At 51.6% G+C, this 26,986-nt stretch overlaps 7 protein-coding genes across 7 annotated transcripts; 3 read left to right on the top strand and 4 right to left on the bottom strand.

Moving 5' to 3' along the window:
- Nucleotides 1–664: 664 nt before the first annotated feature.
- LRP88_02194 (major facilitator superfamily-domain-containing protein) lies at nucleotides 665–2,488 on the bottom strand (the record flags this gene model as incomplete). Its single annotated transcript, XM_083238862.1, has 5 exons — nucleotides 665–1,478; nucleotides 1,561–1,701; nucleotides 1,754–2,101; nucleotides 2,155–2,258; nucleotides 2,318–2,488. 5 exons carry the CDS (start codon nucleotides 2,486–2,488, stop codon nucleotides 665–667), a joined length of 1,578 nt encoding a protein of 525 aa, XP_083105457.1.
- Nucleotides 2,489–3,457: 969 nt separating this feature from the next.
- LRP88_02193 (amino acid/polyamine transporter I) lies at nucleotides 3,458–5,546 on the bottom strand (the record flags this gene model as incomplete). The annotated part of the gene is made up of 9 exons (XM_083238861.1): nucleotides 3,458–3,730; nucleotides 3,779–3,915; nucleotides 3,974–4,044; nucleotides 4,100–4,183; nucleotides 4,232–4,402; nucleotides 4,456–4,686; nucleotides 4,741–4,846; nucleotides 4,899–5,134; nucleotides 5,380–5,546. The coding sequence occupies 9 exons, from the start codon at nucleotides 5,544–5,546 to the stop codon at nucleotides 3,458–3,460; spliced, it is 1,476 nt and encodes a 491-aa protein (XP_083105456.1).
- A 3,329-nt stretch (nucleotides 5,547–8,875) lies between these two features.
- LRP88_02192 (phytanoyl-CoA dioxygenase family protein) lies at nucleotides 8,876–9,989 on the bottom strand (the record flags this gene model as incomplete). The annotated part of the gene is made up of 4 exons (XM_083238860.1): nucleotides 8,876–9,310; nucleotides 9,370–9,556; nucleotides 9,617–9,709; nucleotides 9,763–9,989. The coding sequence occupies 4 exons, from the start codon at nucleotides 9,987–9,989 to the stop codon at nucleotides 8,876–8,878; spliced, it is 942 nt and encodes a 313-aa protein (XP_083105455.1).
- A 483-nt stretch (nucleotides 9,990–10,472) lies between these two features.
- LRP88_02191 (uncharacterized protein) lies at nucleotides 10,473–11,375 on the top strand (the record flags this gene model as incomplete). Its single annotated transcript, XM_083238859.1, has 2 exons — nucleotides 10,473–11,029; nucleotides 11,099–11,375. 2 exons carry the CDS (start codon nucleotides 10,473–10,475, stop codon nucleotides 11,373–11,375), a joined length of 834 nt encoding a protein of 277 aa, XP_083105454.1.
- A 7,073-nt stretch (nucleotides 11,376–18,448) lies between these two features.
- On the top strand, nucleotides 18,449–20,226 carry LRP88_02190 (uncharacterized protein; the record flags this gene model as incomplete). Its single annotated transcript, XM_083238858.1, has 4 exons — nucleotides 18,449–19,393; nucleotides 19,467–19,601; nucleotides 19,658–19,764; nucleotides 19,836–20,226. The coding sequence occupies 4 exons, from the start codon at nucleotides 18,449–18,451 to the stop codon at nucleotides 20,224–20,226; spliced, it is 1,578 nt and encodes a 525-aa protein (XP_083105453.1).
- Nucleotides 20,227–21,346: 1,120 nt separating this feature from the next.
- LRP88_02189 (carotenoid oxygenase) lies at nucleotides 21,347–22,915 on the bottom strand (the record flags this gene model as incomplete). The annotated part of the gene is made up of 1 exon (XM_083238857.1): nucleotides 21,347–22,915. The coding sequence occupies one exon, from the start codon at nucleotides 22,913–22,915 to the stop codon at nucleotides 21,347–21,349; it is 1,569 nt and encodes a 522-aa protein (XP_083105452.1).
- A 378-nt stretch (nucleotides 22,916–23,293) lies between these two features.
- Nucleotides 23,294–26,336, top strand: LRP88_02188 (Zn(II)2Cys6 transcription factor; the record flags this gene model as incomplete). The annotated part of the gene is made up of 5 exons (XM_083238856.1): nucleotides 23,294–23,381; nucleotides 23,458–23,515; nucleotides 23,672–24,871; nucleotides 25,806–25,983; nucleotides 26,046–26,336. 5 exons carry the CDS (start codon nucleotides 23,294–23,296, stop codon nucleotides 26,334–26,336), a joined length of 1,815 nt encoding a protein of 604 aa, XP_083105451.1.
- Between the last annotated feature and the right edge of the window lie 650 nt (nucleotides 26,337–26,986).

Raw genomic sequence — 26,986 nt, 5'->3', positions numbered from 1 at the left:
GACTCACACTTTATCCACCCATCTTTCAAAGGCTCTGGTTGCGTCATGGAACGAAAGCCGCTCTCCAAAACCGCTGTCGCCTATGGCTGGACCACCCTCGACTACACCATTGACATTCAAGACATCAACACCTTTGCCAAAGGAAGAGAGGGTCAAGAGCACTGCATTAATGGCATGGAACAAATCCTAGGCCCGAATACTGGCAGGCCATAGAAATATCGATTGGCATGGGGCTGGGAAGACACATTGTTAGTGGAGAAATCAGGTTCAAAGGATACAGGCTCAAAAGCTCAGCTTTTTGTAACGCGAATAAGTGACATTCTATTATCCCGGCCAGTTGCTATTCATCTAATGTAAGAATGAAGTGCTCTGATTTGGAAATAGTCTTGTGGGATCTATTGAAGAACTTCCTTTTCACGGTAACCTGTGGCCTACTCCCTATACGGGCGAGAAATGACCCCCTAGCCGTGAATAATCTTTCATGAGGCAGCAAGGTATGAGTCTGCTGCTGCTAGTAACAGAAAGACTTAAAAAAGGCCACTGTGTTAGCATTGGGATATGATGCTATGATGTGTTGATGTTGTGTTTTTTTCATATAGTTGAAGCCCGGCCCTTGATAGGATAACTGAGCCAGAAGACCGACCCCCGAACCGTCCCCGAGGCCTCAGCTCTCAGTCCGTTCTTCTCCTCCATGTAACGAACACCTGCCAACCGTCTCGAGCTCACCCTCAGTCGACTTCCAACCCTCCTGGTCCTCCTTCTCCATTCTCACGAGGGACAGATCCATCAGCAATGCAACAGCAGACAGAGCCGCCCCAAACCACAACGCGGACCGGAATCCCAACACCTCGCTTGAGTGACGCTTGGCTATGTTGGCCTCGACCGTTCCGGCAAAGCCCAACCCTAAGCTATTGCCGTAGAGATTGAGCGTTCCGATGAGGCTGCCCGCCAGTCCTTGCTCCTTTTTGCTGACACTGTTGCTGGCAATGACTTGGGCGGCGACATAGACGAAATCGGGGCAGAAACTGCCGAACAAGGTAGAAGGGAAAACTTGGGCCCAGTATGATTGCTGTTCCGGCATGGTGGCCAATAGAAGTGTCGCAGTTAGCGACGTGAGGCATCCTATGGCCAGAATCCATTGTGCCTCAAGTCGCGGGATCAGCCATGCAGCCAAAATCACGGCGAACGAGGCCCCGAGCCCATATGGAATCCAGCCAACAGCGACTTCAAGGACAGACCACTCTCGGATTAGTTGCTGCCAAGCAACCATATACCAGAGTGTAATGCCCACTGCCATGTAAATGAATAGAACCACGATAGTAAGGGCCTTAAAGCTTTTCCCACGAAAGATAGAGGGGGGCATAATAGGTTCCTCAGCCCATCTGCTTTCCCAGAAAAAGAAGAACACCATGAGGATCAAAGAAAGAATGAGCATGACAATAACATATGGAGTCTCCCATCCATATGCCGGAGCTTGACTTGACATTTTGTTAGCAAGATGTCACATGAGAGAGCAAGAGAGAGGGGAGAAGAGAGCAACAATGGAAAGAAAATTCTCACTTCCATGCCAGGGAGAACAACAAGAGCCCTCCCAGACCGACAATGATGCCGACATAGTCAATTTTTCCACCTTTGTCGACAGGTGTCTCAGAAGGCAAAACGATGACGAGCCCCCCGAAACAGGCAGCCCCGATGCAAGCCCTAACAACGCTTCAGCCAGGGCACGTGGTTCAAAGATGTGCTCATGACCTACACTGAGACAAAATGCCATTTCCATTCAGAATACTGAAGAAAAGCGCCCATCATCAGAGCACCAATCCCGGCTCCGACAGGGGGGGATGCCGCGAATGTGGCCAGAGTAAAGTTGCGCACCTTGCCAGGGGGAACCATAATTGTCAGAGTTGCCACGGCGTTGGGCATCAAAATACCACCGCCCACGCCTGTGAGAGCACGGATGGCCACAAATGAGCTATACGTGGTACAGAATGCGTTGGCAACTGAAAAGGCGACAATGACGACGCCGCCGAGAACCAATAGCTTTTGGTGACCGTAAACAGCCCCGAGACGGCCGCTGATGAGAACAAAAGCGCTTTGCGTGAGGCTGAAGGCATGGAATCAGTTCTGGTAAGTAGTGTTGTCAGGCTATGAACGTACGAGTAGGCTGCCGCCATCCAGTTTGCCTTTCCTGGGCCTACGGGCTGTCCCAGAATCTTGCTGAGCTCGAAACCACCCGCAACAGTCGAGAACATGGAGATAAACTGGCATTCCGTCAATAAAAACTCGGAGACAATCTGAAACCAAGTTGAAACCAACTTACTTGGGTCAAATTGCAGATTAGAATCAGAATCGTGATTAAATACCGCTTGGCTTTGCCCAGAGTGACCGTTGATTCGACCTGTAACAGCCCTGGTAGCTGCTCCAACGTTTCCGCAGTTTCTACCTGATTGATGACAGCAGAGGTGTTCGTAGGCTGATTAGGCGGCCTCATTTTGACGTGTGTTCGATGGCGATGGTGCCGTGTGAGTGTGAGGTTTCTTGGGCGCGGCTATCTGACAACGCAGACCACCTTCTCTTTGAATAAACATTTCCCCGAGAAAGTCAATGGAAAAATGAAGGGGGCTAAGTGGAAGGGCGTCACGCAAAAACCAGCGTGTCGCTGAATGCAGTTATCTTTAGCGAGCTTTGTATTACCCAATGCGGAAATCTGTCCCTAGGAAAGAAGCTGCCCTCTAGGTAGTGGCTGAAATGCATTCCTCAACCCGCGCCGGGCCGTTGTGGACTGCCTTCCCTCGTAACTAGACATTACACCGCCATGATTCATAACAGCGCCTTTTTCTGTTGTGCCTGATGCCTCTTTTGGAAACGTCATTGGCGACAAGAAGAAGACGCCGGCATGACATGTCACGTTCGCAGGCCATATTGAAGCCGCCTTCTTCGGGTATAATGACCCGCGAAACACCCCTTAAGGGCGAGCTCTCCAGCGTTGCAATCGCTGTTATCGGTATTGGGTCTTGATACCGTCATGTAATTATGACTGTGTCTTTAGGTATTGTGGCTGATGGCTTCTTGTCATCATTGCAGACAATGATAATGGCTGTTACTGACGTGAGTCACTGCCTCCCGATCATTGTCTTGCAGGATGTCGGTAGAGCCTGGGATGCATAAAGGTCCAGTCAGAAAGGTAAGGGCAGCGAGATGGTTAGTAGCTTGAATATAAGCACCGGGAACTTTCTTTCCCCCCAAGAGACCCCAAAGAGAAACCAGTTCTGCCCCGGAGCAGTAAGAAATTGGATGTGCCTGCGCATCTCAGGGAACTTGATATACGCGGGAGGCCACCCAAGGAGTCAGAAATATGTAACCACATTCTCATATCTAGTCTAATGCGAGGTCTCTGAGACCTTCTTGTCTTCTACATTGCTTAGATTTAGCGGCTAGTGGTTGCTGGACCCTTCACATATCAAGCTCCAGTCACAATGAGCGACTGATTCTTGTCGTGTCCACTAGATCCTGCGGAATCCTTTCCCTTGGATGCTTGCTCATCAGCCTCGAGATCCACATTCATCCCAATGATAACGTCATTTGTTTTCACCAAGCTCTCATCGTTGACCGGTGGCTTAAAGAGTTTGCGGCCTTCAGTTACCCACGCCAAACCCATGACGATAGAAAAGCCCCCCATGACCAGAACCGTGTAGTTCATGTTCAAGCTCGTCACAGGGTGGGATTGCGGCAACTGTGTGTCTTGTGAGTTCGTTGCCTTACTTCTCAGGGAAGCACTTACCGCTGAGACAATAACCACCAGGATGCTGTAACCGACCGAGACCACGTAGATAGGCTTGCTAAAGGCGCCATAGTTCCAGTGGTTATTTGCTGGTAATAACTTCCCTTCGGTCACCAGAAGGACCAGGGAGGGGAAGCCTAGCATTGCTGCGTTAGCCGACATCCAGTGGTCAGATGGATCGAGGTGGAGCCGTACCAAAGCTGATGATCATGCAAGTAGCTTGAGCTCCGACCAGTGCATTGAAGGCGGCATTCGAAAACAAATATCTAAGCTGAGATAAGCACGGCGCTGAGACAATTTCCCTGAGTGTTAGACACTTACATGACTCCAACCAGAGCGACAATGAGGGATGGCAAATTGATGGACCACAAGGGGAGGTGTGATCCTGGACTTAGCTCGGTAAGCCTGGCTTATGTTAGTCAGGTTATGGACCAAGGGACCGGATGCACCGACTTTGCGTTCCAGATCAGACCTCCATCTCTGGCAAAGGCGTAACCTTGTCGGCTCATAGTCACAGCGCTCCCGAGGGCTGAGGTGCCGTTGTTGATAAGTAGAGTGATGCAAAATACCATTGCAGCAGCATCGCTTCCTGTTGCTAATCTGATAAGCTCCAAGACGGGTATTCTGGGCCTTTTGTAAGCAAAAATCCCATCTTGTAATCTCAGGCATACACCTACCCTGTCTTGGTCTGCACAACCAGGTCCATGTCGGTGATGGAGAAGCCGAGAACTAGAATCCACACTACGCCGATGACAGCCTGTGATATGATGACAATAAGCATGACCCGTGGGAGGTGCCTCTTGGGCTGCGGAATCTCCTCTGCCAAGTGGGCAGGGCCGTCAAGACCCATCAGGGTTGAGAAGCTGCTGAACAAGCCAAGTAAAATGGCAAAGGAGGTGGATGAGTATCTGGACCTCTAATTAGAGACGTCTGATGGTGGCTCTCGGATGTTTCAGACTTACCCAGTCGAATTGTGCGTTTCAACAAAGACAAAGCTGGGACTGGCTTTTGGCGCCTTGACCAGAAGTGCAATTGTGTAAGCAATGAATCCAAATGCTGTGACGTAGCCTTCACAGGTCAGCGTTCAGATGAAGAATGGGTGGATACAGTGGTAACCTACAGCCGAGTATCTCCAAGGTTGGGATGCCCTTGAGACCCCACAGATTGATCAACCAACACGTGGCGACAATGGCCAAGTAGACGAGGAACAGCTGCCATCGCGTTGACACGTCAAAATCAGGACGGCAGAGATTCACAAGTCCTAGAGTGAGATTGGCAACGATCGCACAGCAGCCGGCGTGTGTAAAGATCCAGCCGAGCCAGTTGAGCCAGCCAAGGGGGTAGGCTATCTGACGTCTATATTTGTCTGGCACGAGGAAGCATGCGTAGTGATAAGCACCCCCTATTTTTTTTATGGCTTGTTAGCTATGTCTAGACCATCTAAAGCCGTCGCCATTTTGTCATACCAGCAGTAGAGAATCTCGAAGCACATTGTGCGAATGTGAGAATGATGCATATAACGGCCAAACAGGAGCCGATGCTGAGCGTGAAGGAGTCAGGAGTCTACCCAGAGTACCAGAGGGTCTAGTGAGGGAACGTACAAGCCATAGAGGATCGCCGGAATACCGCCTGCGGAGAGGCCAAAGAAGATGATGAATGACATGCCGCCAAACACGTTGAGCGTAAGCCATCCCAGACTGATGGCGCTCCAAAGCCCAAAAGACTGGTGCAGACCCTCGGTTTCATGTTTTTGTGAAGCCATGGCCATGTTGTAGGGAGTATATCAAACAGGATTAGGAGTGATCTTTGGATATGTTGAGCCTATCCAAATCGCTAGACTTGTGCGACTCTCTTGCTTTTAACATGATCCTAACCCATCGATTCAGACAGAGTGGTAAGTGTCCAGATGATGTTTTCGATAGGAGGGCGCATCGACCAGCTCATCGCAGGCCGTTAATCTTGACATGGCGCCCTGGAAGGCGTCGATAGCAACTAAGAGATAACGGAAAATAGTTTAAAGCGTAGGCGATAGGGTGCAAGCCTTTATCATGAGGTGGTGCGCAGATAAGAGATAACAAAAGTCATACTAAACCACACAAAGAAGTAATGTTTAGCTAGGAAAACAGGACCAAGTTTGGTATGGTCCGCCTCTTTTCGCATTTACGGTGTTTGAATCTCTTTTGCAGACTCGTTCTTGGCCCCCAGTGGGCGACAGGACGCTGAACCCAAGGATGGAACACCAGACCCGACGCCCGCAACGGAAATAATGGACCCGGTTGCCGAGTCAATGGTTCTGGTTGAATGCCTGACACCGTCCAAGTCAGTACCTATCCAAGACAATCAACAGTTCCATGTTATGGGCATAAGGTTGAGCCAGCACCGAGCAGGCCATAAGTTGTGCTATTGTTGTGATACTGTACGAACGCTATCGCTTATCTTGTTAGCGAGATGTTGATTACTTCAGCTCCGTGCTGATTTGCCCACGGATAATGCCGCCGATCAAGCGGATATCCTTCCCCGCGTCAAGCCCACTCTTCACTCACACACACTCCATGGCCATTGTAACAAGCATCATTGCAAGATACCTCTAGAGACCATGGGAACAAAACGCTCCAGGAGTGGTTCGTAATCGCATCTGATCCCACTGGCCCCCTGTCGAGCCTAGACTGATCCCTTCTCCTGACTAGGTTGCTGGACATGCCGTAAGCGCCATCAGAAATGCGACGAGACGAAGCCGGCATGCTTAAATTGCCGCATCCGAGGTGCTGAATGTGGAGGCTACGGCATCCGTCTCGCCGAGTTCACTGTTCGTGGCGATGGCCAAATGGTGTCTAGGGTGTTGAGAGGAGGCCCTCGACAAGCAAAGGACCAGGACTGCAATCCGAACAAGAGACCCAAGCATCGAGAATCAGAGGCAGGCGATGTGGAATGTGCTTCAAATGCGACACAAGACATCAGTCATCGAAGCACGCCAATCAACGATAGCTCAGTTCCATCGAGTAGTCCTGAGCTTGACTTGAACAGCCCGCCGCCCCCTAGCCCGAAAGCAAGCTTGGAATCGAATTTGATGGTGGCCAGGGACGAGGATTTGGCCCAGATTGCTGACCATACCTCAGCTCCTAGTCATCACTCCATCACAAGTCTCTCTCCAGCACAGAGTGATGGAAATCAGATCAATCGCGATGCTCAAGAGTCGCCTACTGGCGCTCCTCAAGTCACACAAGACGCGGAAGCCCCGTGGCAGAGCCAAGGTGACCCGGACCCGTATGATGATGCAGTCTTGGATCTTTCTGGTGATGGATCCCACGTACCATCCCTTGATCTCGAGGCGGTGATCGGGTCGTTGGCTGTGCATGTTGATCCACTGGACCACTTCATTGATGACGCTGTACTTGACTTTGGGCTAAATCCCATGGAAGATGACCAAGAAGAAGGAGAGTTAGAGGTCAATGACACCGACGAGCCACAGACGGCAGATCAAATCTTATCACGGTTCAGCGGCAGCTCATCTCTGCCACCCTCGCCAAGCGACCCTTTCGAACAATATCTATTCTGCCATTGTAAGACAACCCCTTTCCCCAACGTCAAAGAGTCAGGCCAACAAGCCGGATGCAAGACATGGAAAATCTGTCCATGTGTCTTTACCCTATCAGGCCAGATCTCAACCCATACCGTGAGATATATGGTGCCCTCGCCGCTCGATCTTCTCCGCTTCGAAGCACGATAATGTTCGCCTCAGCCTTCCATCTAGCAAACCTCGGAAGGCTACCCAAGTTTGCAATTCAGCCATACCGCAAAGCCATGAGAGAGGCATTCCGAAAAGCCCTGGCCGCGGAAAATGACATCGAGGGACTCGCCGCTACGGCTCTGCTCTCGGTAGTCTTTGACGTATGGAAGCGCAACACGCACCCCCCGATACACATCCCTTCTGGTTCGTGTCTAACAAGGACAGGTTATTGGGACTGGCTTAGATGCCTGGAGCTCGAAACTTGTCGGTTGTAGGCGACTGCTGGAGAGTGCCATTCTCAGGTCAAATGGGACCGTGGGCGCATCCCTACAATGCATGATCGTCCAATACAACTGGGCTGCCGTTATGAGCCGTACACTACTCAGGGACGTCAAGCCAAAGGATGTAATTGACGAGCTGAGTACCGTTGTTCGTGGTTAGTATCTTTCGTAGTATCGGTTCTTTCGAGTTTTCACGCTGACTTGCATGTCTGACAGCATCTAATCTTCAGCTGGCTGACGATGAACGTTCCCAGGGGGCCAAGAGCCAATCGCTCTGGTGGCATAATCTCCCCGACCATACCATGCACTTGATGCTCCGTGAGGCAACAGATCTTGCCTCCCAGATCCATCACTTGAAGTCATCCTGCAGTCCAGTAGACGAAATCCTGCAACTGATGCCGCAAGTTGGCGACCTCGTGGAGCGCTTGAAAAATTGGGATCCAGACGTTTCAATGGTAGATCTCGAGTACGCAGATTCTGTCGACCACTTCAACGCCATCTGGCAGCAGGGCATGCTCTGTTTCGTCTATCATGAGATCTATGCTCTCAAGTCTGAGGACATGCGTATTCAAAGATGCGTAGACGCGGCCATTGAACCATTGAAGAAGCTTTCTTGGCTACAAGCTTGTCTTTTCCCCTTATTTATGCTCTCTGTACATGCCCAGACGCATGAGGCGCGGTCGGCGGCCGAGAATGCACTTACCAAGATGCATTCATCGCTGGCATTTCAGACACCATTTTCGATGCTGCTCTCCCTCAAGAACATCTGGGAGTTCTCTGACTCACATGGGGCTGGCAACTCCAAGTGGAGGGACTTGGTGAAGAATCTGTCAATTGAGCTAAACATCTTGCTGTGATATGGGTCATCGCAGTTAAAGAAGTTTTAATTTGATCATCTAACGTCAGACATGGGCTGCAGCAACAACAGCCTGAAAGGACCTGGTGTAGGAACACTGTTCAGATGTTGGCACGATCAATCAATACAACTACCGGATAGCACTCAAGATATTGTGTCATTCAAAAAGTGGTACTTGTGAGAAAGTTCGTATACTGTTTTTGAAGTTCACACCCTGCACCATCTCCACATATCTAGGCAACCTTGACGACCTGCTTTCCCCCAAAGTCGCCATATCCGAATGGATCACTCTTGCTTCCGAGGAGTGAGATAGGATCTTTCATGTCCACGTGACCGCAGTTGGGATGACTGACTGAGTATCCCAGAAGCGCCTGAACCTCGGGATCGAAGGTCTTGATAGTGTCATGTTCGATCGCCAGATATTGGTTCTCATCAGCTCTGAGGGAGCCGCGGGTCATGTGGCACGAGTAGATGATTCTTCGCTCGGGGGGGGTTGTCTTGTTCTCGCCTGCACCGTGCCAGATGCTTCCAATTATAAAGACGGCATCACCTTTGCTCATTTCGCAGGTCGAGCAGAGGGACCTATCGGCAGGGCCTTTGATGGCAGCTTCGGGCCATTTGTGAGATCCAACGATGACTTGAGTCGCGCCATTCACAAAGTTGGTGTCCTGTGGTTCACATGTCAGTCTGTTGTTCAGAGCGACAGTCAAACATTGGTGATTCTTACCACTCCAGCAACCAAAAGTCCAAGCAGTGAGCTTTCGCCACTGCCCTCAAGATGATCAAAATGCTGTGCCATGTCATCTCGGTGAAGCTGCTGGGCAGTCGAGGGAGAGCCGCGACTGAAGGCTTCAGAAACAGCCAAGACGGGGTTTGAGACGCAGGTGTATCTCTTTCCGTCGCGGTACACGTTGCTGAGTAGATATCTCTTAGCACAATTGCTCTTGAAGACGAGACAAGTGGCAAAGACTTACGATTCCTCCTTAAGAAGGGCTTTGGCAACCTCCCTGAAGGTTGGGTGGTTGATGGCCTTGTGGGCAAAGGTTGGCGATTTCCCTGCAAAGCCGCTGGAAGTAGGTCAGCTAATGGCATCTCTACTTATGAACTGATAGTCAGATACCTCAACGGGGGGTCGCCGGCGTCAAAGAGCTTGCCCTGGTAGGTTCCAAGCTTTCCCCAGTAGGGTTGAGCTTCCTCGTGGATCTTGTCGATGGTCTCGGGGCTGAGAAAGTTCTTGATGATGATCCCGCCATCCCCTTTGATGACTTCAACGATATCTTGAATGGGTGCTGAGGCATCAAGCTCGACGACCTCAGGATTGTGGGCCTGGTGAGGGGGGTTGGGCATCTTGTGGGATGTGGTAGAGGTAAAAAGGAAGATGGTCTCAGAGATTGGAATGGGATGGTTTGGATTCAAAGCCATTCCTTCTTGATGGAATTATCATGGTTATTTATCAATCTTTCTGGCTTTCCAGAGCGCACACAGGCTAGGTGATACTAGTCTTGGTTTGGCGTGGGAGTGATGCGTGAATCGTATTGCAAGCCTAAGCCCAAAACGTCGCTGATAGCCTCGGAACCGATAACTCGAATTAGTCGAGTTTACCGCGCATAGAGCTACGCCAACGGCCTGATACACAGAGTGTTCGACAAACAGCATGCCAATACGAAGGGTCGCTCGGTAAGATAAATATAGCATCGCTTGACGAGATTGCCCAGCTCAACCAGCCTTACCCTCGATTCTTAACTGCCATCTGCGTTAAGAAACCCAACAAACCCAGCTGTGTCTACCTCTTTTATGACTATTCCTTGATATACTTTTCCTTCCTTCATCATGTCACAAGTCAAGCACTTCAGTGCCAGCGCCAGTGCCAGCGAGGTCTTTCAACATCTGAAGGCTGACGGCGTTGTCGTGATCGAGGGTGTGGCAACTCGTCAAAGCATCGACGCTGCCTTGGCCGAAATTGGCCAAACTTCTAGTGGTCCAACCTTTGGACTCGCCGCCAGGAGTCCCACCTTTGCCCAAGAACTCCTCATGAGCCCGTTGTTCCTTGATATCGCGGACCGCGTTCTCACGGATACCTGTATCATCTACTACGAGAAGGAGAGGACGGTGTCCACATCGACTCCTCAGGTCTCTCAGACATCCATCATCACGGCTGAGCCGGGCTCCGCTCCATGGGGGCTCCGCAGACAAGATCAGTGCCATCACATCACCCATCCTGCCAAGCGCGAGGCCGATGTGGGTATTCTATATGCGGCCACCGATATGACGACTGAGAATGGAGCTATTCGTGTGGTTGTTGGCTCAAACCACTGGACCGATGATCGCGATCCACTCCAGGAAGACGAGACTCTAGTTGAGCTTCGAAAGGGCGATGCTATCATATGGTAAGTAAAATCCCTTGTAAATTTCCCATGACTCCTTCCAGGCAAGGAAGCTGACTGGGTTATCATTAGCTTGGGGTCAGTCTACTACGGACAGGCGCCCAACAAGACGGACAAGACAAGCGTACTGCTCAGCGCATTCTCCACGCCTGGATATCGCCGTCAGGAAGAGAACCAGTACCTTGCCGTTCCTTGGGAGGTGGCAGAGAAATATCCCACCAAGGTGCAGAAGTTTCTTGGTTACTCTGTCAGCCGTCCTTATGGAGGAGCCGTAGAGCACATGGAGCCTTTGGATTTCCTCAAGGTCAAGGGTGACTGGACAAAGTACATTCCAGTGGACCTCATCTAGTGTCAATTGATGGTCTCCAGCACGGGGCCCGGATCGAGATTGAGTTTACGGTTGCAAATGGTATCATATGGAGCAGTGTAAAATTGGTCTGTGGATCCAAGAAAACAGCGCTACACGGACTGTACACCCGTTTTGGCTCGACGCACGATCAGATTCAATCAGTGATAGGTTCAAACATCACTATTATAAGAATGTTCCAAGCCAATCTACCCATTACTGTTCGAAAATCTTGACGTAGACTGCATTCATGTCGGGACAATTAAGTCTGAGTTTTGTGATCGACTATGACCTCCATGAAGATAGCCAGGATGAAGGTCCGGTCCTCACTCAGGGGTGTGTTCCAGGGGTCGCGTGCTGAGAGCCAACTCAGCCTGTGGTCATAAGTTGGCCAAGGCACCCAGCCGAGAAATAGAAATCCGCACGGAGAAGAGAAAGGGGGTCGGTCACTGTGATTGGCATCTCCCTCTCGGAAAACTCGCCTGTTTCTTGGTTCGCCTGAGAGCTGACGAAGGTATTGCTTGGCTGAGCCCAGAATGTTCCTGCTTCTGTCCATCCAAAAACAATGGGGTTGCGTCAATGCTCTCACCTGCGTTCATTCTCTTTTCGCGCAGGCTAGATCTGAGGAATGTTGGACAAGTGCAGGCATACTCGTCATGTTCGTGCTGCGGGTGAAGAATCCTCATGCAAAGTTACGTTGGCCTTAGTGCCTAATGTCAATTAGCGAGAAAGGTCGCTATGAGGGGGCAAGTTGGAGGGGAGGGCCCCAAACCTCGTCGACGTAGCGATTCTGAATGATTCGAATTCTGGCTCAAGATTGATGGAAGTTCGAAGCCGTTGTTGATGCCACACTCTTAGGCTTCTGGGGATAGAGACATCAGACGGCAGGTTTCCACTGTCTATGCAAGATTGAGAGGCTGGTGCTAGAAGGACAACTGATCGAAGTCAGATATACATAGACGTCCAGTGTCAAACGTAGCTTCAAGCTTTTTGCTTCACCTAAAAAGCATGGGCAATTGACATGCTAGAGCTAGAATCAGGGGAGACAAGCTTGTTGTCTCTCTGGATGACGGTAGCATCTCACAAGTCGTCAGCCACAATCACAGGGAACACAGTCATGGGCAGAAGGCAGTAAACTCAACTCCATGGAACACCATGATATTTAAGCGATATGAAAACGGAGAGGTAAATTTAATCTGACCAGCAGTCAATGAGGCGTGTCTTGTCCCGTATTGGTCGTCTCTCTATGCATGCCTCACGTCAGAGTCCCTTGGAATCCCCCATCGACGTTAATAAGTCACTGGAGAGTAATTTCTTCGCAGGCATGCCCGCCTTGCTCCAGCTTTCAGGTGAAAACTCAGATCCTCCAGGCTGGACAACCGTCGAGGGAGTCCCGTTCGCGAGCGAAGCAATGGGCTAATGTCTTGGTCCCAGAAATTTGGAGGATGGGACGGGCTACCCGAGAGCGCAAACCGGACGTCTCGGAGGATGCCATCAGGGCACGAGATACTGGACACAAATGAACAGATACCTCTGGCATGAGAGGAAATAGATTGTTTACTTTATCGTTTACTAGAGATGACAATATTAACTTGAATGTGGTTGTGAAATGGGATAATACCCTGACCTTCAATTTAAATACCCGCACCGTTTTCTCTGAACCAGTGGACGCTTCGCAGAGCCAGAAGGTACAGTAGAGTGTCTCAACGACCCATAGCACAGACGAATCAGCCAAGCTCTCTGGTTGAGATCCTTCCAAAGGTGGACACGTATGAGAAGATAGCCCAATGAGCCAGTGGGAGTTGAGACAGCGAGCGCGACTGTGACGGCGAGAAGGTCATGCCTCATTACTATGCCGCGATTCAGGGTCTCAGAGGGTAGGTCACGAAATTACCTGTAAAGGAACTACACCCCGGGTCAACCATCGTGCTCCCGTCCACAATCGTTCAGGAGTCCCGTTGCCTCGCGGTGATCCACCGTTTTCCATCCATCATCAAATAAATATATAACCAACATCCTCTCAAAGTACGCCGGTGGACTACTTCCAGGCGCGTCGCAACACCAAACGGCGTCAACCCCGGTACTTAGGCCCGGTGCCGGCTAGGTGTCGACCCGATGTCGGCCCTGTCAGTAGATTGCAATGGAAGCTAGCGGCTGCTCCCTAGCGCTCGCGTTCAGGTCACGGTTCGACCACTGAAGGGCGGGGTTTGACGCCACCAGTGCCGCGCGCTTTCTTCAACATCCAATTACTGGCAATGGGCTAACGACCAGGCTCGCGTCTTCTCGGCGGCAAGGTGGCTGGGACATCTCGCCCAAGTACTTCTCCCCCCGGTCGTTGTCTCAGGCAACGGAGATTGGCACTGGCCCTGAGACATGTACACGGTGCGTGGGCGACCAGCCGTGTCTCTCTCTCATCGGCACTGTATGCGTAAGTTAACGCCACCAGGTCAAGCATTCTGTTTGTCCATGTCTGAGAACAGTCACCTGTGGCTGCGAATCTCGGCTGGCGACTATGTCAGCTCACGGGCTGCTCTACGCGGCAGTCTCGTCCTGACTTCACCGAAGGATCGCAGCATTCATCACCACAAACACGCATTGTCACAAGAGACATGCATAATACAGTTCAGACACACCGACCCTCGGCGGCAACACATCGCAACTTTGCATTTGGCGCGACCGGCGTCCCTACGTGCCGTGGTGACGCGTCAAGCCTCGTTAGGCTGGGTACTCTGCATAACGGCAGCTCAGCCTGCATAGATCCTGCACAGTGACGCTCTGCCACCATCTTCATGGAGTCGACTTGCGGGCATGGCTTGTTGTCGTTGTTGTTCTCTTGTCCAGCCACCGAGCACAGATCGGCCTCTCAATAGCATCTCGTTGGGTAGTTAAATGCCCCTGCACTCCTTGACAATCCAAGGGTGTTGAGGCATCCAAGTGCCTTGCACGTCATCGGCGCCTCAACTGAGTTCCCCTACGCTAACATCTGCACCGCTCCGAGCTTCGATTCGAGTCTTTCTTTCTTGTTTGGTCCCCTCCAGGATTTGCAAGACTCGGAGACGCATGTGCGCGCAAACGCAGCACGCAGCAATGAGTTAGTCAGTGAAAAGGGTCGGTCAGCATTCAGCACACGCAATCGAGAAGTGGCTTTCTTTTTGGAATGACTCTTGAACAGAGACAAAGGCCATTGCCAGTCACTCCAATCCCTGCACTTGACCCAACCCCTGCGATCGAGTGTACTGTATAGTCCTCAGCACCAGCTGCTCTTCAACCTCACTAGCACTCTATCTCACGATACTTTCACCTATTCTTTGAGCCTAGCTCCCTTCCTGGCCCGCACCAGCTGTGCTGAAAGTACACTTGGGTCAGACCTCTTCATCACCAAGGACGGTATACAGTATGCCTGTCAAACCTGGTTTGCCCATGGTGCCACTTGTCGTCGCTCGTCGCGGCCGCCAGCCGATATGTACAGACAAGCAAAATTCTGCAACACCCACCATGCATGCTACAGCCATATCCTACAACAGCCCGAACGCCAATTCACCCGCGTAACAAATTGACGACACGAAGGCGGCAAGCAGCCAGGAGTAACCGAAAGATGGCATGCCCATGGGTCAGATTCTTCACGTCTTCCGCAGCTGGACTCGTTTCAACCAACTACTGAATCCATCGTTCAACTCAGCTCACGAAAGTCGGTCAACAGTGAGTGAAACTCATCCAGGCTGCTAGAATTGACTATTGACTCCAATGGTCGTTGACAGATCTGATCCACCAGGTCCTCTATCGAATCCAAGAGTCCCTTGGCTGACTCTAATCCTCCATGTCCATCGAATTTATCCAGATTCAGATCCAAATTCCCCTCACAGCTCCTTGCAAATCTCTCTCCAGCCTCTTTCTCCATTGGCCTCGATCTTGGGCAACACTTCTTTGGTGTATATGATCCGCGTTGTATCGTTCAAGAGCACCATAGCAGCCGCTGAGAATGTGTCTCTCCAGTCCCGCATATTCCCGTCGTGCTTATCCGTCACTTTGGCCCACGCATCAGTTATGGCTCGTCGGGCGGCGCGATGGTTCTCGTTGTAGGGGTATGCGCATTTATCGGATGGGTACAAAGGCTTCTCGGTATGGTCGAGACGAAGGACCGAATAAATAGTCACAGGCGTATCGGGAGATGAGGGTTGAAGCCGAGCAACCGCATTGTCCTGAAGTTCATTGTCTGATCTGACAATGGATGGTCTTGTCATCTGGACAATGAACGCCTCATCATCCACCATATCTCCTGCTTGCGTGGCATTCCTCGTCGTAGATGATTCGAACCCACCCCCGTCCGGCGTCCCTCCATCTCTTAGCCGCCGTTGCAGCAACAATATTCCGGATCAGTGCCTTGAGAACTTCATCGGGCACAGCCTCTCCCTTCTGGCGTCTTTCTTGATTTCCTGAGCGTGCGAGCATTGTCTGCTCAGTCCACCTCAAGAACGTCTTGACCCGACCATGTCATCTTCTTCATCAGCACAGTCGGACGTTTCGACAACCCCATTCAGATGCCATTCCAGCGAGTCCAGCTGCACTGTCCTTCACGTCTTCTTCCCAACCAGAGATGCCGAATGGACATCACCTTTGTCCCTTCCAAGTTGTTTCATCTCCGTCCTATCATCCAAGCGAGTTGTCGGTTCACCACCACGTCTGAACTCTCAACGAACTTGCGCCCTAACATCGAGCCTTCACTCATGTGCTCCATCGCAGTGCCTGGGCAGGTTTGAGTGAGGATGGACCATGACCCTTGAACTACTCCTTATCGCATCTCCCGACGACTAGTCGAAAGACCCGAGGACCGAGTGTCTATTCTCACGCCCTCGCTTGATGCCGGATCAAGATCCAGCGACAATTCTTGACATCCAAGACAATCAACACCTTGCGAACTATTTTTGCCCCTTCCTCTGACGCTTGACCGCGATCATGACTCACAACGGAGGCTCCCCAGTCGTCGTCGGTTTCTGTGCCTAGTCCGCGAGAATCTTTGATATCATTCCGTCCTCACCCTTTGATGCCAGATCTAACATTCTCGACCAACTCAACCAACTCAACCAACTTTCCTTTGTGTCCATCCTGTCAGCTCCCAGACAAGACTGACCGACCCCTCCATTCAACTTTGTCCCTCTCCGAGTCCCCTCCTGATCCTGTTCTTCCCACCTCATGGGCTGGCCACCCGCGTGTTATGAGGATCAGGATGAACTTTCAGGATGGTGCGACAAGGAGATCGTGACAAAGAGTGTCTTGTGGACGCGTCGTGTCGCTTGTTTGGGCAGCAGTTCCATGTACTTGCGGGAGGTTGCTGTCTCGCGTTGCGTCCTCCAGATGCCCTGGTGTCGTCAAGTCGGGCATGTGCCGAGGAGATCCAGTGTGGCGTCTAGGATGAGATATGACCGAGCGCATGCAGCCTCACCGCCAGGGGGGGTTCCTGTATTCTCATCACATCCTCCTGTGGCCTGTGTTTTGGGTTGTTGAGTGGTCCGGCCAGCCATTTGACGACCCGAGACCAGCGCCGTAGGTTGCGATGTGACAAGCGTTGATCATGTAAGTTCCTCTTGTCATGCTGTCCTCATGACCTTCGTCGAGAGTATCGAGTTAGTCTAGCCAACCGTCCGATAACTCGATGTTGTTGTCATGAGTGACGCCTTGACGGGAGGAAATGGGGGTTTTCTGATCAAAATACAGGGGGAACCTATGCCAAAATCTAGCGGAAGTTGTGCCAAAATTTCAAGATGAAATGCGATCCTTATAGAGAGTATAACGTGAAATTGCTGAAAGTGAGGCCATCTCTATCTCCATTTTCTTCGCTGTGATGTAGCCCTCAACCTAATCTCATGACTGGGTTGTTATCCGTTGATTCTCTAGTATTACAGTATATTTCTGTCAAGTTGGTTTGACTCCCAATGGGTCATTTTTCTGGGTCAGTGTGGACTTAGCGTTTGTCAAACAGACTGGCATCTCGGCCTGATGAGAATAATCAACCCTAACAAGAATATCTGGCCTGGTTCTCTGATAGTAATTACTCAACGTGGCCGAATTGTAGGTGAGAAATTACATAACAAGACCGCGTATGCCATGGTAAGTAAAACCAATCACACGACGTTGGAGCAAGATCAGTACATATGCCTCACTCTGCCAGAAACAAGGATAAGCGGATAGTTTCCGCCATCGCCATCGACAAGCGAAATGGCTATCTTGTAAAGAATCTCATGCAGGACTCCGGCAGATCTACGGCTGATCTACGGCTCAGTTCGACCTATTGGAGTCCTCAAGAGAGGCGGGACCAGACTTCAATTCGGGCCGATCGTATTGTGTGGCTAGCTGCTATGTGTTCTAGCTCCTATATAAGCATAAGGTAATAAAGCTATTCCTCTCTAAGCCTAAATACCGCCCACAAACCCCAGACTACCCCGGATTATGTCTCTGCAATGCTGCCACTTTCACCCCTGTAGGCCCACGGGAGGCCAACGTTCGGACTTGGGACACATTTCTAGTCAAGCTTCATAGGCTTGCCTGTGGCAACATGTTATGTCGACCGCTGCATATGGCAACTTTAAGCCCTCATTCCTTGCCGGGGCCACCCGTTTGTCTGTGCTCTGCAGAACGGATCACTTAGAGTCTGGGGAAATAATGCTAAATCGTGAAGGAGTGGGGACGGGCATCAAGCTCAAATTGATCATCGATCACGCGCTCCTAGAGTCCTAGCCCAGCATGATTGGATTGAAGTGCGCAATTTGAGGAGGGAAAATGGCCAAGATGCGGCGCAGTAAGCCCGGCATAGCCGTCGGCAGCTGCGCCGTCACACCATGAGTGTCTAAGAGGACGGCAATGGATCCAATCTGGCAAACGGCAGGAGTTGTTGGATGGTTATTAGTATCCCCGAGTCATGTATATTAAGATCAGGGTCCAAAAGAATCTAGTATAAATTGCGATAATCCCGCCTCTCTTCGACTCCAGTTGGCAGACTCCCCTAAGCCGTGCTGTGACTACTCTCGCACCCACAACATCTTTCTGAAAACACACACCTAGCAACAAGCCAATTGATGACAATGGCCAAAGACAACGCAGGCGAAAAGTCTGCAAAGGCAAATGCGGTTGGTGAAGAACTAGCTGCTGTCTTGCCCAACGACGGGCCATGGTATAAGCAGAAACATCTCATCAAGCTCAACTTTTGCATTCTTTCGCTCATCATGTTTTCTTCATCTAACGGATACGATGGGAGCTTGATGAATGGGTTGTTGGCCCTGCCCCAGTGGCATGGCTTCATGGATAGTCCAACGGGTGCGTGGTTGGGATTCATCAACGCGATCTACTCGCTCGGCAGTGTCATCGTCTACCCCACCGCGGCATGGATCTGCAACAAATACGGTCGAAAGCTCGGCATCTGGATTGGATATTCCTTCCTCGTTCTTGGAACCGCCTTGCAGACGGCAGCTAATGGCGACGTTGCCTTTGTTTTGGCTCGATTGTTCCTGGGCTCTGCCTCGGGATTCTTCCTTTCGGTGCCGCTCCTCATCGCCGAGAATGCCTACCCTCCTCAACGCGGCGTTGCCTCCAGTCTGTACAACTGTGGCTGGTACGTAGGCTCTGTTGTTGCGGCATGGACGACTTTCGCCACAAGAAACATGGATCACTGGTCCTGGAGGATCCCATCTCTGCTCCAGATTGCCATTCCTCTCGCCGCATTGCCGGGCTTCCTCATGATTGACGAGTCCCCTCGATGGCTCGTATCTGTCGATAGGGTAGAAGAAGCACGGAGGATCCTTGCCAAGATTCATACCGGAGGAGACATGAATGCGCCGCTCATCGCATTTGAGATGACCGAAATCGAGGCGACACTCAGGGCCGAAAAGGAAGCCAGTGACTCCACCTCGTGGTCTGATCTATATAGCACTCCTGGTAACAGGCACCGTCTATTCATCAGCGTCAGCCTAGGAATATTTGCACAGTGGAGTGGTAATGGGGTCGTCAGCTATTATTTGGCTATGGTCTTGGTATATTGCCCCTGGACTGGCCATCTTCAACGACTCGGATCCGCAGGATAGGTGCTGACAAGGTATTTAATAGGAAACCGTGGGAATCAAATCTGTCACAGACCAGACCTTGATTTCAGCATGCCTCCAACTTTGGAACCTCATCTGGGCCTCTACCGCTGCGGCACTCGTTGACAAAGTTGGCCGCCGGGCTTTATTTCTGGCTTCTGTAAGTCAAGATTCCCCAGCTCAGCCCTGTTGAATGTCGCTAACTCCACTTGATAGGGAACCATCATGTTGATCTCCTATATCATCATCACGGGCCTTTCGGCAGGATTTGCTGCGACCCAGAATTCTTCGACGGGTATCGCCGTTATCCCTTTTCTTTTTGTGTATGTCAAATCAAAGAATACCCCTTCTCAAACGCACTCCTCTCTTTCAACTACTCACGCGGGATCAACAGCTACTTCTTTGGATATGACATCGCCCTCACTCCACTTCTGGTTGCCTATCCTGTCGAGATTTGGCCTTACAGCCTGCGTGCCAAGGGGCTCTCAGTTACTTTCCTGACTACGCTCGCCGCTGTCTTCTTCAACATATTCGTCAACCCCATTGCGCTTGACGCCATTCAGTGGAAGTACTACTTCGTGTTCATCATTGTCTTGGTGGCAATGCTCATGACGGTCTGGTTTTACTACCCCGAAACTCGAGGTCATACTCTAGAGAACATGGCCTGGATTTTTGATGGGGATAGAGCAGCTGCTATCGTTACCATGGCGGAGGATGCGATCAAGATGAGTAACATGACTCATCTTGAGAACGTGGAGAGTGCGGACGGGCCAAAGGCCAGATGAATGATGGCAACACGACACGCTTCGAGGAAGGGCAAGTCTGAGTAGCAGCACACCTTCAACCGCTCAGACCAGTGAGCGCAGGATTCAAGCTAGAACGACAGTGACAATTTCCAGTTGGAAAGCTAAAAGTCTTTATGACTGACCCAATGGAATTTGTCTGAACTGGTTTATCATGATAAGATAAGATAGGTAGCAAATGCATCAAGTATTCAGAGTCAGTGGAAAGCGGCAACAGCTTCGGATTTTTACTTGGCATGGGTAGTCCTTACACCGCAAAGTCCTTCCGCTGGATTCTGACCCAGAGGAGTCTCGAACTCCTGTGGGTCGCCGTTGGAGCGGAATGCGGGGGCGGATCAAAATATCGGCTCGTCACTCGGCACTTGGTCTGCTATAAACCCTGGGATGCATCATGCCTTCATTGGGTTAGTCTAGCGCATGTCGAGCCAAGGGCCGTCTGATCCTCTCTTGGGAGCCAGCGTATGGCGGCGCGTCAGTGGCACGTGGCATCCCTAACGTGCGACTCACAAGACAGCCAATACAGGGAGCAATCTGCTCGGTTGTCAAGCAATATGACAAAGGTTGCGAGAAGACGCACAAAGCGCAACAGGCTATTCGACTCTAGCTACCTCGACAATCTCTTGGGCAGTAAGCTAAAAGCTCCTCGAATGCCCAAAGACTGATGACGGGGCCCTGTCAGGTTAAGCATAGGGTAAGCAAGCTCCTGTCCCCAAAAAGACAGTACCTAGCGTCCTGTCGCGAGGAAAGAAGGTGGTGATACCTTTAATCTTATTTGTAATTCAGTCTGAAATTGCTATTGCGAGTCAAATCAGACTCAAGACATATATCTTTAAATTAAGCATCAAAAACCGTGCTGAACTGATTCCAGCACTGAATTCAGCCATTCATGGTGGCGACATCCTGGCTCCGTCTCTGGTATGTTCCGTCTCGAACTTGAACACGAGGGTCGATACTCTTCTGGATGCTAAAGCTCACCATATTTGACATCAATATCAAATCTTGTTGGCCCACCTGAAACTCCCTAATATTGAACATTCTTCTAAGCCAGGAGAGACAAGGTGCTATTGACAACATTTCCTAAGCAGGACACGCCCGGCGCCCATCAACCGAGAGGTTCTAGTGCTCCCTTGTTACTGATCTCGTCCACTGGAACCTCCCTGACCAAACTCTTCCACTCCGGCAAGGCGGCCGCCTCGACCCAGTTCCCGTGGATCTGCGCCTTCACGTGCAGCGGAAGCTGTGCAATGGCGATGGGCTTCTCAAAGTCCCTCGTATCTAAGATGACCAGCTCACTGCGGCCGGCGGCCCGCCGTTCAACCATGGCCACGATCCATCCGTCGCCCTCGGCGGCGTCAGACGCACGGGGGACAAAGGCGGGCTCCTGCACCAGGGAGTCGTCGCCGGCATAGAACCAGCGCGTCTGTCCCGTCTTGTGGCTGTGCATGGCCAACCCGTTGAGGCCGTGAAAGATGTTTGCCGAGCCGTCCGAGTTCTCCGGGATGAAGACGTTGAGGAAGACAAACTCGTGGTCGTGCGTGAGGAAGCGCTCGTCAATGCGCGGGAACTCGGAGGGTACGTCGAGCACGACGAGGGGGTCCGGGACCACTGACCCGCTCGGCTGGTTGAGGTCGATCTCCCACCGGACAAAGTCGGCCTTCGCATCCTTTGCCGGCATCCTGCCGTCGTCTGGGGGGAAGAACGGGAAGGCGTTGTCGTGGACGCGGGAAGACTCAAAGTAGAGCTTGCCATCCTGGTCCTCCCACGCACCCGCAGTGTGGATGGGCATGCAGTTCCTCCACGAGTAAACCCTGTGCTCTCCCTTCTTCCAGCCTTCAGGCAGGGGTGTTGACTTGCGCCTCGGAGCAGCGATGAATGTGGCGGGGAGATTGTAGTCCCACGCCCAGTGCTGCTTCTTGGCCTTCAACCGGGTCATGTTTGCCTCGAAAGGCCATAAGACCAGGATGATCCAATTGGGCGTCAGGGCACAGTCGTGGATGAAGGCACACCACGGTGCCTGGATCCACTGCTCATCGCGCTTCTTGCCGTCTCTGTCGAGAGCATAGATGATAATGTCCCGTGTGGCGAGTCCTTTGGCCTCGTACCCAAAGACGACGAGCTCGTCCGTGAAGGGATCGACCTTGGGGTGGGCTGTGAAGGTTTTGGACTTGACCTGGCCTTCGAACGGGTCGTAGCCTCTCGTCTCGAGAGTGTCCGGGTCAATGGCATAGGGTAGAGCGACTTCCTTTAACGCCAACAGGTGATTCGCCCAATAGACGAGGTTCGTGTTGGCTGTGGAATCAACAGCTGCTCGCACGCACGGGTGATGCGTGAAAGGGTTGCGATATAGGCCAAAGAGGGCCTTGTTGGCCTTCCGCTCGAGCTTATAGCGCTCGGTCTCGACGTACTTGATCTTCATGTCAACTCGCCCATCGCGGATTCTGAAGGCCGAGATGTTCCCATCTCCGTCAATAGGGACGTTGTTGGGATCGGGAGGCACAAAAGGGTCACACATGACCCGGTAGAAGGTGCCGTTGATTTCCGAAGGAATCTCGCCGAGGACGACGAGGTCGCTGACTTCTCCTTCGATGCGACAGGGGAGGTTTGAACCGGCCAGGTCGAGGGCCATAGGCCATTTCGCCTTGAGCCTTTCATACTGGAACGTGGCAGTCATTGTGGTGTTGACAAACTCGATATTTTTCAGTATTTTATTAGATCAGAGTATCCTATTATTCATAGTCCAAAATCGAGATCCAGCTGCCTTAAATACCTTCAAAGCCAGACCTAAAAGACATGCTATGTGATGCCGGTGCTGAAAGAGGATGGAGACACCACATGAAAGCTACTTATCAATCTTTGCGCCCGGATTGGCTAGAAGCGTCTCGGTGGGACGGGCAAATCCCACCCCCTCCCTACCTGATGACGATGCATGTGGCAGGGCGCCACCACGCGGGGAAATGGAGATTCAAACAAGACTCCGAGATTTGACTGGGTCAAGATGCCATGACTAAACCAAGATCTTTATCCCCCTCATGCCTCGCCGTGATGGAGAATGAGAACAGGAGACGTTATGTCTGTCAAGTTTGCCCAAGAAGCTACACGCAAGTGGGACACCTTCGTCGCCATGAACGAAGCCGTAAGTAAGACTCTAGAGTTTTCCCGGTGAATTGAATCAGAAAAGGTACTGTTTGCTTACTCATCCCTCACTCTTTCCAGACAAGGACGAGGAACCCGACCTCAAGTGCCCGTTCTGCCATGGAAAGTTCACTCGATCGTGAGTGCGGCTAGGCCCAAGTCGTCCGTCAAAGAAATAGGGATTCCTTTCTAACCCAGAGACAAACGCCTTCAGAGATGCTGTCCGCCGACATTCCAAGACGTGCTGCCACGCGCATGGAAGGCCGCTCCCCGTGACGTCTAAACCAGGCCGCAGGTACCACGCCTGCGACTGCTGTGCCCGGTCCAGGATAGGCTGTGACGGCCGGCTCCCATGTTCTTCTTGCTGGGCTCGCAAGCAGCTCTGCACGTACAACCGGGTGTCAGAGAGCCTGCCCACTGGCAGCAGAGTCAACGGGTCCCCAACCCTTCCGGATGTTGCCCTGGAATCCGGCCGGCGGGGGCACGCGGACCTTGATCCTCGGGCAGACATTGGTCTGACGGTATGCGCTGTCGAGATCAAGTTCCCACACGACTCTACACACGGGAAATCGTCCCAAGTTACCACCGTGGTTTTCCTACTGCACTATACTAATCCGCGGAATGACAACATCCAAGATTACTTCATGTCGCCTTCCTCGCTGTCAGACAAGGCGGCTGTGGTCGAGAGCGACGGGGCCATGATTCAGGACCAAGACAGAGGCATGCTCCAGCCCTGGATCCCTACGCAAGCCGGCATGGGAGGGGCCTCGACCGAAGGAATCAGCGACCTGGAACTCGTTTGCGAAGTCGACTTCTGGGTAGCGGACCGGCTGGATAATCACCGCGAGTGGCTACCGCATTACGGGACAAATCCCGACAGCAGCCTAGACCAGCTACAGATAAACCTGTGCAGCATCTCCTCAGCATTGTGCGCAACCAGTAAAGGTCAACTCTCATTCACCGCTTATTCCATGCTCGTCGAGGCAACCGACTTCATCTTTGCACCGCAGAGGGCCCGCACGTATGTCGAATCCTACTTTGACAACTGGCACCCGCACTGTCCGATGCTGCACCCTGCGTCTTTTGACTTTGCACACGCCTTCCCGCCTCTCTCTGCGGCCGTAATTCTTATGGGGGCCTCTTTCTCATCTAAGAAGGCTGCCATGGCGGCCCAGGTCTGCCTGGACGCCGCAGAGGAGTACATTTTTGGCCACCAGAACTTTCTACAGCTTGTCGATCCGGCTTGTGGGGAGAAGCCGCTCCTAGATGCCACACCTCTCCAGGCGGCGTTCATTCTTGTCCTGTTGCAACACTGGAATAACCACGGTACGGCTTGGAGGAAGATCCGCCAGTACAGGTACCCCGATATTGTTCGGGCAGCGCGGAACATGGGCCTCCCATCACTTAGACACCGGGGCTGTCTGCATGGTGAGGCATCGGATGTAGCTAGAGGTGAGAGCTGGGGGGCCTTTATCAAGACAGAGGAGTCCATCAGGTGAGTTGGAATTATTTTTCATTCTTAGCCTTTATCAGCCTGCCCTTGGCGACCTTGCCTCTGACTAGAAAACATCCCGCAGGCTCATGAACTACATCTTCCTCGTCGATTCTTCTCAGGCCATCTTTCACCGGACTCGCCCTTTTCTTGCACTGTCTGAGTTAACTGGCTCGTTCCCGTGCTCTGAGCACTTATTTGCCCACCGGTCCACCGACTCTCAAACTCTCCACAACCCGAGAGAGTTTTCTGGCGAGATGACGTCTATAGTGGACGGTGTTGCTCTCCTTATGCGGGAAGTCTGGACAAGTGATATCCCATCTCGATTTGGACAACTCAGTTACCTGGATTTGTTCATTCTAGTATCTGGTTCGTATTGCAAATCTTGGCTGTTCCAAAACCAACACCCTGCTCTCAGGGCTTCGCATTCTACCAGCTAATCTTTCAGCGCAGGGCTGCATGAGATCATCTTCAGCAGCTATACCGACTGTTCCCTTCGGGGGACCAAGACTGCCCTGCGCCGAGCCCTCGACAGATGGAAATACCTGTGGAATTCTAATATCGAGAAAATGGGGGATCTAGAGAATATTGGCTATGGATTCTTCAGTAAAGCCGATGAGTTTTGGTGGCTAGCAACCGTGCTTCTTCAAGAGAATAGCCCTTTGCTAAGAAATGGGGGGGAGGGATCTGCAGATAGCGATTACATGGAAAGCATGCATGTTTTTTTGAGGAAGTTTGATGAACTCAGCATTGAGTCGTCATAATAAGAAAATCGACTGAAGGTGCTGGGTCGGCACCATGCATCATCTGTCCTGTTGAGGAGCCTAAAAGCCTTATAGGGATCTAAGTATCCTATTTGTTTTCACTCTTGCTCCTCAGCTGGTGTGCTTCTTTAAGGTTGCTCTATCCGCTGGCTTCTCAAAACCATTGTTGTCAGTCTCATCGTCTTCAACGCCCTCATGTTTGCAAGCGAAAGCATCCATCGAAGCTTCTGCCACATTGCGCCGCAGGTAGCCACTCCGCTACTGGCCACGGCCCTCACCGACATGGCCATGTGCGTGGTGTCAACTCAGGACGCCCCCTCGATGAACAGTGACAACACGCTTGACGGATTCGTGGCCATGATCCCCCCTGTTTGGGACTTCCTCTCCAAAACAGCGACATGACGGTCAGAGAGTTCCCCGAAGGGAAAGTGGGCATGTATATCAAGGAAGACTTTGAGACCTTCAACGCCAGATTCAGAGATGCCACGAGAGAGATGCAGGTCTTGGAGGATGAGCTCACTGAGAAGCAGAAGCATCACTGGAATGTCATCAACGACTTCATCTCCAAGTTTAACAATTTTCCGTCGAACGCCGTATGCTACCGGTTTCTGGACCCGAAGGTATACGACGCCAAGGCGCACTGTTCGCACCTCATTTCTATACTTGAGGACGCACAGAACCACACTCGCCAATATCTCGACTGACAAGACGACGGGTAGCTATGCCAAGCTGTTCAACTTCGAGGTGCTGGCCATCCACGAGGGCGTCTGTGAAACTTTTATGGGGACCTCTGGCGTGCCTGGGTTATCGGTCGTATATGACGATGTCATCAATTACTGGACGGTAGGGACCAAGACGAGTGACTTGATGACGAATCAGCTGGCGAAGCGTAGAAGGATGCTGGAAAAGGATGAGCAATGGCTGAGGGGGAGGATCGACTCCGCGAGACGAAGAGCAGAGGAGCTGGGGCTGGGCAGAGGAAAGGAGAGGTAGGAGTTGTGGGACAGCCAAATCGAATGGACTGATGGAAATAATAAGAATGTGGCGAAAGACTGGAAGTGGAAGCTGAAGATATACTTTGTGGAGGAAGTAGTTGATATGGACTGATCTGGCCTTCCAAAGCAAAGATCTCTCGCCACCGGAGTTCTTCTGCCTTCCCGATGGCGGTAGATATTGGTTTATTTGGCAGTATACTTTGTGGTCTCGGACTTGCTTTAGAGGTTGTGTCAATGATAGCGTTACTTATCCACCGTCTAAACCGCCTTCCAGCAATTGCGCCCTCCTCATTCAATAAGACAGGCTTGCCCATTACTCTAACAACCACTGTCGACTATGGAATGCGTAGAGGTGTGAA

The sequence above is a fragment of the Fusarium phalaenopsidis genome, assembly GCF_050370095.1.
Source record: "Fusarium phalaenopsidis strain FUZ10S chromosome Unknown contig_32284, whole genome shotgun sequence".
NCBI classification, from domain to species: Eukaryota; Fungi; Ascomycota; class Sordariomycetes; order Hypocreales; family Nectriaceae; genus Fusarium; species Fusarium phalaenopsidis.
This window is presented reverse-complemented; position numbering and strand designations above follow the sequence as displayed.